This window comes from Mustela erminea, chromosome 10 (assembly GCF_009829155.1).
Source record: "Mustela erminea isolate mMusErm1 chromosome 10, mMusErm1.Pri, whole genome shotgun sequence".
NCBI lineage: Eukaryota > Metazoa > Chordata > Mammalia > Carnivora > Mustelidae > Mustela > Mustela erminea.
In genome coordinates this window covers 78,412,444-78,422,928 of record NC_045623.1, presented here as the reverse complement: position 1 = coordinate 78,422,928, position 10,485 = coordinate 78,412,444, and the positions used below count along the sequence as shown (strand labels likewise).

Sequence of the window (10,485 nt, the reverse complement as noted above, 5' to 3'; positions counted from 1 at the left end):
CTGGCTTAACATTTACATAGCTCTTATTATATGTGCTATCGTAAGTACATTAAATTCAATAAATTACTAGCTGCGTGGCCGTAGGCAATTCCCTTCACCTCCATGAGCCTCAGTTTCCCTGCCTCTGTGTAGCCTGGAATAGTAAGTAATGTACTAAGTCAGATCACTGGGAGAATTAGGTGACACATTAGGAGTCAATGCTCAGTGACCTCACAAGCAGACAGCTCATGTGGTTAGGGCATGTGTTTAGCTGAAAATCTGAAAGACTTTGATGTGAAGACAAGGAGGAGGAGAAAAGGAAGAGATAAAACATAGCTATTTCAAAATAGTTGGAAATAGGAAAACTGAAGAACTTTTTGAGATTTCTACAACCATTTTACAGTAAAATCACCTACAGAGAAAGAGGCAAACTTACCCAAACTAAGGATTCTGGAAGGTATAAACAGCAAATGTTCACTCCTGCCTCTGGGTCTCCCTCTGCTCATGGAAGAGCCCCATCCTTCCAGCTTACATGGGACATGATTTGAAGTCCCTGTCTCCACATTGCCCTTCTGTTCTGGACACTGTTTTCAGCTCTTGTTTCCTCAGGACCCATTGTACTCACACTGGCCCCAGCAAACACATACACGGAACTTGCCTCGGGTCAGGCACTGTGCTGAGCACAAAGAGGTCAGCCTCTAGATCATGTACTCTGACCGGTCGGGTGTCTATTTATATGTGTTTTAGATTAGAGAGGAAAACAAACACAGAAACTCACAGTGGTAAAGTGGCTTGACTTTGCCTGATGTCATGTATGTAGTCTGAAGCCAGAATTTTAATTCAGGTCTGAATGACCCTGGGACCTGGGCTCATCCCTTAGCCGCTGTGGCCAGATGGTTGACCTTGTTCTCTGCCTGCAGGGCCCCAGCAGAACCACAACTCTGCCTGTGTTCTCCGACTATCTCTGAGGAGGACCAGAGCACTCCTGCCCTTAATTTAAATCCAGAAACTCAGGTGCCTGGGTGGCTCAGTAGTTAGGCTTCTGCCTTTGGCTCAGTTCATAATCCCAGGATCCTGGGATTGAACTCCACATCAGGCTCCCTGCTCGGCAGGAAGCCTCCTCCTCCCTCTCCCACTCTTCTTGCTTGTGTTCCCTCTCTTGCTATCTCTCTCTCGTCAAATAAATAAATAAAATCTTTAAAAAAAAATCCAGAAGCTCTTGAGGGATAAAAAAAAAAAAGGAGAGATTTAATGATCTAAAAATTAACTACTCCAAAAGGCAAAAGATAACTTAAACAAATTCAAATGGCCAGCAACAGATCAGGAGAGAATGACTGCAGCATTCACAAAAGACAAAGGTTTGCTATTCATGATACATCATGAACTCTTCTAACTCAGTAACAAAAAGAAAAACAGCTCAACAGAAACACGGGCGAGAGCATGAACAAGTGATTTTTAGGAGAAGAAATACAAATAGACAATATTGTTATTGATAATCAAAGAAATACAAATGAAATAGCATTTTTTTTCTTTTAATTCAGGGAGGTAACAATGAAAGACATTGCTTATGTCCAGTGTGATGGTCAAGGGGCTGAGCTAGGTCACAGTGCCGGTGGGAAGGTGAGTGGGAGCAGCCGCTTTGAGAACTCTAGGGCTCTCACAGTTTTATTTGCTCGTATCTTCTGATCCAGTAACACCCCTTCTAGAAATCCATTCTACAGAGATATTCCCACAAGGGTTCAAGGGTAAACACACAAGGATGCTCTCCATAGCATTATTTAATAACAGCGAAATTCAGCAAAGGACCTCAATTTTCATGGACAGGAGACCCGTTTAAGTAGATTATGAACAAGGCAGTCATTAAAAAGAATAAGGTAGGAGCCACATTTACTGACAAGGGAAGATTTCTAAAATACATTAATTGAAAAAATCCAATTCTATAAAATTGTATGATCCTATCTAGGTGAAAAAGGAATATACATGTGTATAATATACGTAAATGTACACATTGTGTGTATGCACATGCAAGAACCTGGAAGGTCTTTGAATTTTCACTTTATACCTCCTAAATGGTTTGAAATTTTTTGCCTCTCATGCATATTACTTTTGACTGAAAACAGAGTTTTTGTTTTAAAAACAAGCAATACTTGACTTATATTCTCTGCCAGACCAGTAGGCTGGGTGCCAAGGGGGTTCTGATGCCTGGATGTGCCAATCTGATGGTATGGCCCATACCTGGGGTTGTTCACTAGGAAGGGGCAGAGGAGCAAGTCCGTCTGGATACCACCCTCTCACCAGCTGCATAGGACTCCCGGTCCTGTCCAGCTCTGTGGGGCATAACTGGACTTCACGCTTATTGAGGTCCAACAGCCCTCATCCTACAAATGAGAACAGCCTATTCCCAAGAGTCCTGTGTATTGGTGAGTAGATGGCTTGATCCCTTGGAGCCTCAGCTGCCGAGAAGGAAGCCAATGGAGCTGCTGTGAGGCCCGAGGAAGACACGCACTGTGCTGGTCTACCATGTGCTGGGGAAGCATTGCATCTTCCTGCCCTCCTCCCTCAGTCCAGCCTCACTGCCTCCCCAAGTCGGCAAGGTGGGAAGGGTGGGGAATGTGGTCCTCCACCTACTGAAGTTAGAGCACTCAAATAACGTGACTCAGGTCACAAGTTCATGGTTGAGCCGGCGTTAGTGCTCCCAACTTCATCTTGTCTCTGGCCCGGACCCTCTTTCCCAAGCCGGGGGCCAGGAAGCAGTCCCTCTAGGGCGTCCTAATACCTGCTCGGAGCCCCACGTGGGGCGGAGATGGCCAGCAATGAATCAGGTTCTGTCTTCAGAACCTCACAGTCCTCCTTAACCCTGACACGTGCTGAAATAGGCCCTTTGCTGGTGGAAAAGGCCCTAGAGGGAGACTTTCAGGTCAAGGAAAGCACACAGGTGAAGTATTGATGCTTAAGGAGCCTCAATAGGTGGCTGGAATGGAGGGTGGAAAGGTGCCTGGAAGCGGGCTGGGTCAAGGCTCTCTCCTTGTCCCTGTCATCATGCTTCCTGACATCAGAGCGGCTCCCAGGGGCCGGGACTGGACGTCACCTTCATTCATCCTTGAAGGAAGCCTGTGGTGTCTCCGTTTGACTGATGAGAACACTGAGTTCCCAGTAGCTTTATTTCCTCTATCTGCCCCAGCACACCCTGGGCCTTGGCTTTTACCTGGATGCTGCCTCACCCCCTCACCCCGCCTCAGGTGGACCCACCCCTACCCTTCCATCAGCACCCTCTCTCAGCACTTCCCAGGCCTTGAGCTGCCTAGCGGCCCCAGCCTGGAAACCCTGGCACATGACCATACGTTGTGCCCTCCGGGCTGTCCCACAACTCAAGTCCCAGGGTGTGCTGGCGGGTCTCTCTCCAGAGCAGCTGCCTGGGATGGAATGTGTGACTCTACACCCCCAGCTCACCCCAAGCAAGCAGCACTGCCCTGTTTTGCAATGTGCTCGCAGATACGCGCTCCCATTGGAATCCCTGCACGCACCCTGAGGGGATTACTCTCCCCTCGGTACAGAAACTGAGGCACCCCAGCACTTCCTGCGGTGTGACCCGGAGGAGCAATTCACTGCCTGAACCCCAATTCCCTGACCTCTGAAATGGGGGTGAAAGTACATGGGAGTGCTACTTATGGGGTTGGGTGGCGGTTAAAGGAGAGACTGGAAAAGAAAGAGCACCTACTGGGTGCTGTTAGGTCCCATCACGCCTGCACACAGTAGGCACACAACAAGCTGGGACTCAGTGACCCGGCACGGCCAACAGCAGGTCGGCATAAAGAGTTGGGCAAGGAGGGAAGAAGGAATTCAAGAGGATTATTTTGTAATCAGCTGAACGCCTAAGCTGCCTGGGAAAAACTAGGATCAGACAGTTCACTTAATTTATTCAACAGATGACTGTTGAACACTTAGATGAGCTGGCCTGGTGACGATGGTGACAGCGACTCTCATTTATTTCTACCAGGTACCAGGTACTCGCGCAGAGTCTCATCACACCAACCCCGTAAGCTGGTGTGTAAGATATTCCCTACAAAGATTTTTTTTTTTCTCCCTCTATAAGGGAAGGTACTAATCAGGCCTGGGACAAAGGAGAAACATGCGGAATACAACTTTAAGGAGGCGCTCGCTGTTAGGACTCTTATGCTGCTGGCCTCCCCTTGTCCCCCCCTGTACCTGTGATGGGCGCTGTGCCACCCAGACCCCCTTCCGTGACTTGTCCTAGATGGTGCAGGTGCTGCCAGTGGACAGCCGTCCCCTGGCAGTGCCCTGAGATGGCAGCCACCCCCGCAGCCCCCCATGAGGCTGACCAAGGCTCTTCTGTCTGGTCTGCTCCAGCCCTTCCCGTCCACAGAGGCTGATCCTTAGGGCCATCCCTGATAAACTGAACAGCAACAGACTCTGCTTCCTTGGGGGCGGGGGGCACCTGCAACAGGGTGCCTGTTGGAGTAACCCTATGCTAGCTAGTTACAACTAGTCTTTCTGAGGACTTGAATATAAAGGTATCCCTGAAAAGCCCAGGCTCAGGGAGGAAAAGCTAGAAACGACACTGTTCTAAACCACTCATATGAGTTGACTTATTTCATCTCCACAGCAGCTCTGTGGGGAGGTGCTATTAGCATTTCCGTTTTGTACATGATTCAAGAGAAGTCTTGGGGGGAAAAAAAACTACCTTGTGATGAAATCCAGTCACCATTGAAAAGAGCATTCAAAATGATGGACTTCGGCCTGGGGAAACTTTCATCTGAAAAGAAAGAAAAAAAAGGTTGAAAAATATCTTCTCTGTGCCACAACTCAGTTCCTAAACTTGAGGGAGCCTGAACTTTTAACCCCAAAGACCCAGGCTGGGTATGGGAGTGAAATCCACAAGCCCAAGGTGGTTTTAGGAAGTAGCCCTGGGGAAGAGGTGAAAGATACACACAAATCCGCTGGAAGGTGGTGGGAACCCCGTCCAAGAACCAAGACTCAGAAGGTAAGGTGACTTGGTTGAGGTCAGGCAGCTAGTAAGAGCTGCTTCTGGAACTGGATCCCGAGGCTGTCAGAATACAGATTTCTTTATGCTGCCAGGAAGGACATTTCATCCTCCAAAGAATCCTCCATAGGGTATCAGGGATTTGGGGATCCGGGTGATGGACTGCTCGAGCCTTACCTTCTATTGGGTCCGCCTGTCTGCTATCCAACTTGTCAGGAGCCCGGCTGGGAAGGATTGTGGGCTGGAAATAGCTCAGCAGCTGGATTCCTTCTATACAACCCCTTCCACCCTGCCTTGACGCTACAAAGTAGCAGGTGTTGAGTTTTCATTGTAATCCCTTCCATATGGAGAGCACTTCGTGTTAACCAGCTGCTTGTTAACCCATCCCTGAATTTGCTTTTCACTTACTGTGTGAGGCTTACTGCCTTAGCAGGGCAGGGATATTAACCCCATTTTACTAGTGGGAAAACTGAGGCTCATAGAGAAGGAATCAGGACAGTGTCCAGACAAGGGCCAGACCCTCCTATCCCAATCTAGTTCCCTGGTTTTTATCTCTGGGTTTTGGGCAAAGCTGGGGCAAACATTTGCCATTCTGAGCCCAGAGCTCAGGGCAGTTCCTTTCCAGAAGCCTATCTGTCCTTCCTCCCCATCCTGTCCCAGAAAGCCTCATTTTCTTAAGGGAAACCTTTATTCATTTGCCAAACACCTCTTGTGATCCACTCCATGCCTATCCCAGGAGCTCCAGAACCAACGCCGACGGTGTACCCTGAATGATCTCACAGGCTGGACAGAAGAGTCCTGTTAACGAACAAGCTTGGCATTAGAGTGAAGCCCAGCCAGTGTTTCTCTCCAGAGTCTCTGGAATTCATTTTCCTCTCCACGCCGCTGCCCTGTCCCAGTTGGTCTTCAGCATCTCTGACCTGGTCTCCTCTCTGCCTTCAGAACTTCTCTCCTGGACTCCTACCCCCCTGAAACGATCCCTGAAACACCTAGGGATCTTTCCAGAGAGTCAACAGTGGAGTGGGCTGGGAGCTCACACTGGTGAACAGGGCGAGGACAAATCCTGCCAGATTTGAAAAGAAATCTCCTCTGCAAATGGAGACTGTGCCTACTTTACAAAGTTGCTGTAAAGCCCTTAGACCTTTCTAGAGAGGCCTTATGCACACCCTGTAGTCATATGATTTCTGCCTTTGAACGGGTTCTTCACTTATATGCCATCTTCTCCAAATCCTAAGCGTGGACTCATCCTTCAAAGCTCTGTTCACATCAAATGTCGCTGCCTCCAGGAAGCCTGAATGGACACACCTCCAAGCAGCTGAAACCACTCCTTCCTCTCGGTTTGTGTACCTGGCCATCCAGTTTTCTAGTCCTTGGCACTCTTTCTTGTACCAAGGTGAGCTGACTTCCAGGTCCTCCCCTTCCACCTGGAGTGTGACTCCAGCAGGGCGCTGACCAGGTCGGCACAAGGCCTAGAATAAAGCCAGCGCCAGTCTGTGGCTAAGCATCATTACCATTCACTGAGGCTACTTAGGTGCCTGGCCGTAGGTTGCTAAAAGCCTCACATGGCATTTGGTCCTCGTAACACCTGAGATGGGGACCACAGCTCTTGAGGACAAGAGCCTCAGAAGCCTGAATGGACAGTGTCTTGGCCAGGGAGGAGAGCCAGGATTCGAAGCCAGAAGTGTCTGAATCCTCAGGTACTACCCAGCTTCCCTCTGGCCTCCAGGCTGCCCGGAGCAAACAGGTGAGGGCAGCACCACCAAGCTCTCCCACCCCTCCCAGGAGCTGAGAAGTCAACCTAGGTGCCTTTGGGTTTCACTGCACCGCCAGACAGCCTATGCCTTCCAGATTATGATGTAACAGTTGCACAACTCATGATATCTTTTCAAAGAAACTGCCAGTTTCCTCTCCTGGGCACTGCCAGGGGCTGTGGCTTCCATCCCACCCAGGGTCCCCCAATGGCCTGGGGATTCGAGAAGCCAAATACAAAGCAGAGTTGTTGGAGTGGTAAAGAAATGAGAACGCAAGACTGTAAAGTGACCCAGTTTTATTTTGGTTTTTGGAGGCCAGATGGGGCCTTGCTCCACTGTACAGGGATTAGGGCTGTACAAGTTTCCCCTCCCCAAGGCGGGGGGCCCAGCGACCTGGGGGCCCAGGCGGCGGGGTGGAGGCCTCGTGGATGGGCGGTTCCAGGGGCCCAGTGACCGCAGCGGGTTGCACAAGGAGAGAAGGGGGATCAGGCAGCAGCCTGCAATGGCTCAGATTGGGGGGCAGGGTAGGGGAGAATCCGAGAGGACAGAGAGTCCAAGAACCGGGAGTCGGAAAGGGGGTCCAGTACCCTTCACTTTACCGCTGAGGCTCCGGGTCAGAGAGGTGGAGCTGAACTGTCATCCTGCAGGACGCCGAGCCTGGACTGAGGCCAGGAGTCCCAAGCCGGCGTCGGGCTCGGAGCGCCAACCCGCTGCCTCCACCCTCACGGAGGGTGCGCGCGGGGCCCGGGCGCTTGGGGGCGGACTCCGGCGGGCTGTCAGACCCCCTTCTCCTCTCGGGTACGCCAGGCAGGCGCCCGGCCGCACTCAGCAGCTCACCGAGCCGGCGGGTGGCGCCGACCCCAAGTCCGAGAAGCAGTCGAACTCGCTCTGGCCCAGGAAGAGCTCGGGCAGCTCGCGCACGCGGTGCAGCCCGAGCTCGAGCTCCAGCGACGTCAGCGCCTCCTCGTCGATGAGTTCGGCGTCCATGCAGCCCAGGGCGTGCGCGGGCGGCGGTGGGGCCGGGGCGCCGGGCGCCGGCTGCAGGCACGGGGGCCCTCCCGGGACGCCTGGGGGCGCGGCCGCGCGGCCCGGGTACAGCGTCGCCACCGGCTGCAAGTGCGCGCCGCCGCCGGCCGGCGGTGGCACGGCCGGAAAGGGCTGGAAGGCGGGCGGCGGCCCGAAGGCCCCGTACGCCAGGGCCCCGGGTGGGGGCGGCGGCGGCGGCGGCGGCCCCAGCGGAGTCCCTCGCGGCCGCAAGCCGCTGTCCAGGCCCGGGCCCGCGTACGGCTGCAGCGTCCGGAGCGCGTGGGGGCCGTGGGAGGGCGCGGCCGGCGGCGGTCTCTGCACCAGGCGGTAGCCCTCGGCGAGCATCAGGTGGTCGGCCATGACGACGGGCCGGATGCCTGCGGGGGCGGCGGCCGGATGGTCAGCGCCGGCGTCCCCGGGTCCGGGCCAGCTCCTTCCCGCCGCGAGGGATCCGCGTCCCGTGCCCTCCCCACTGCTCAGTCAGGCAAAGGGAAAACGGAGCCCTACTCGTGGTACTGCTCAACCCAGGGCGCCCCGAACTCAGAGCTCCCGTGCGCCTCGGGGTTGCAGCTACCGGCAGCTAGGACACCGCACACCAGCGCTCGGTACTCCGACCTCCGCGCCGCGCCCCCGGCTACAGCACCTTCTTATAGCAGAGGCGGGGATTCCCCGCCCCCGGGCGCTCATTGGCTGGATGGGACACTCCTGGGCGGGCGATGCCGCTCCTCCAGGTTTCGGCCCCGCCCCTCCCGGAGCTCCGCCCTTTGGACTCCAGGCGGTGCCGCGGGCTAAGAGAGCTGCTTGGGTACGTTTGGCACTTTTCAAGGGGTTTGGGCTGACTGTCCCAGACTCAGCCCTGGGACTGGCTGGGACCAAGCTCGAACAGACCGGAAGGTGGTTTAGGAGGGGCCCGAGGTTTAGGTCCCCAGAGCTGCAGGATCTCAAGGTCAACCTCTTAATTTTCCAGATGGAACCCGAAGCTTGGTGGTGGAAGGGGTTTCCTGGAAATACACACCAAAGCTTTAAGAGAAGCGAGACTGGAACATAGGTTTTGTGACTGTAACCTCTACACAGGGCACAGGCACCCATGTGTAGAGGCGCAGGCACCCACCTCACAAGGTCCCACGGAAAGCCAGCTGCTTGTCCCCACAACCCCAGGGGAGCCAGGTGCTCCTCCAGTGGCTTCCACTTACTTGTCGGTGGAAGCATGTACTGAGTTGTTATTAAAGTAATTTATGGGCATGTCTCCTGAAGGACTCGTTCATCTTCAGGTCCTCAGCACTTGGCTCAGAGGCTGGCCCAGAATAGGCTTTCAGTAAAGTTTTGGTGAATGAAAAAATGATCAAACAAACTGGAACTCACCTGAGCTTCCGTTTCTTTATCTGTAAAATGGGGGCAAAAGCCGCACTGATCCTATTGGGTTCTTGTGAAGGTTAAATGAAGTAAGACACGTCCAGCTGATGTGGGAAACAAAGGCAGAAGGAAATGTAGATAAAATGAAATCTCCTTCTAACCTGCTGCCCATTGACAAACACTTGAGATAAGGTAGATTATAATATTCCTCCAGGATCCTGTGCATCTTCTTTAGCATAGGAAAGCCCTTTGGAACTTCCCTTATTTTTAGTTCTCCCAGCCCCAAGGTGTACAGTCACTGGCCCTCACAATCTGGAAGCAGTGGAGAGCAGCAGGCAGAAGCGGCAGCCGCCCTTTCTGCCCACAGGTGTTGTCCCCAGGCTTTAATAAAAGGACCATTTTGCACCCTAAATGTCTCAAGAATTCTTTCTTGGCCATCAGCTCCAGGCCGCACTAACCTCACCAACACACCAACATTCAGCGAACCAAATCATGGTGCCTGGCACATAGTAGGTGCTCAAAAATATACCTCAAATGAATGAAAAGCTGGACTTAACTTTTTTTTTTTTAAGATTTTATTTATTTATTTGACAGACAGAGATCACAGTAGGCAGAGAGGCAGAGAGAGAGAGAGAGAGGAGGAAGCACAGGCTCCCTGCTGAGCAGAGAGCCCGATGCGGGACTCGATCCCAGGACCCTGAGATCATGACCTGAGCCGAAGGCAGCGGCTTAACCCACTGAGCCACCCAGGCGCCCTGGACTTAACTTTTGTCCTTCAAGATCGGAGTTGGGATGTTGCATCTTCCCTTGATAACAGTAACGGCTTGGATGTTTAGAGTGTCTCACATTCCACAAACGTCATAAGGGGGGGTGAGGCATGGATTAGCAGCCCCATTCTGCAGATAAGGAGACCAAGGCACACAAAAGAAAAGTGGCCTTCCGGGGGCCCTGAACAACCAGAACTAACGTGGGGATGTGTGTGTCCTTAAAGCGGCTGGAGTCTCTCCAGGTGGCCAGGAGACAGCCACCCGAACCTTGCTCTCCACTTGTTTGCCACTGCCCCTCCCTTCTTTGGCTTCTCTCCCCTGGTAGTGTCCTTGGGACTTCCTGGAACTTGGGTTTATCCAGTTGGTACAGAGGGAAGAACCTCAGAAGCCCGAGTTCTAATCGTGTCCCCACCACTGGCAGGGACTGTGACCCCTGGGTGCTGGGAGAGGGTGTTGTCCCTTGATTCTCCAGGGCCTCAGTTTCCTGCTCAGCGAAAGGGAGATTGTAAGCCCCGCCTGGTCACCCTGCGAGCTTGTGGCAAGGTCACAAGTGACCACGGAGGGGATCATATTTTATGCAAAGTGTAAAAGCTGCACAGTAGAATTG

General features: G+C 52.9%; 1 protein-coding gene across 1 annotated transcript; it reads right to left on the bottom strand.

The window, feature by feature from the left end:
* Positions 1 to 7,011: 7,011 nt before the first annotated feature.
* On the bottom strand, positions 7,012 to 8,408 carry CITED4 (Cbp/p300 interacting transactivator with Glu/Asp rich carboxy-terminal domain 4). The gene is made up of 2 exons (XM_032302774.1): positions 8,266 to 8,408; positions 7,012 to 8,135 (listed from the first exon to the last, which is right to left on the bottom strand). Exon 2 carries the CDS (start codon positions 8,116 to 8,118, stop codon positions 7,558 to 7,560), a length of 561 nt encoding a protein of 186 aa, XP_032158665.1. The 5' UTR covers positions 8,119 to 8,135; positions 8,266 to 8,408; the 3' UTR covers positions 7,012 to 7,557.
* Between the last annotated feature and the right edge of the window lie 2,077 nt (positions 8,409 to 10,485).

Coding starts and splice junctions, on each gene's coding strand:
- CITED4 (XM_032302774.1), bottom strand. CDS start 8,118: ATGGCCGACCACCTGATGCTCGCCGAGGGCTACCGCCTGGTGCAGAGA.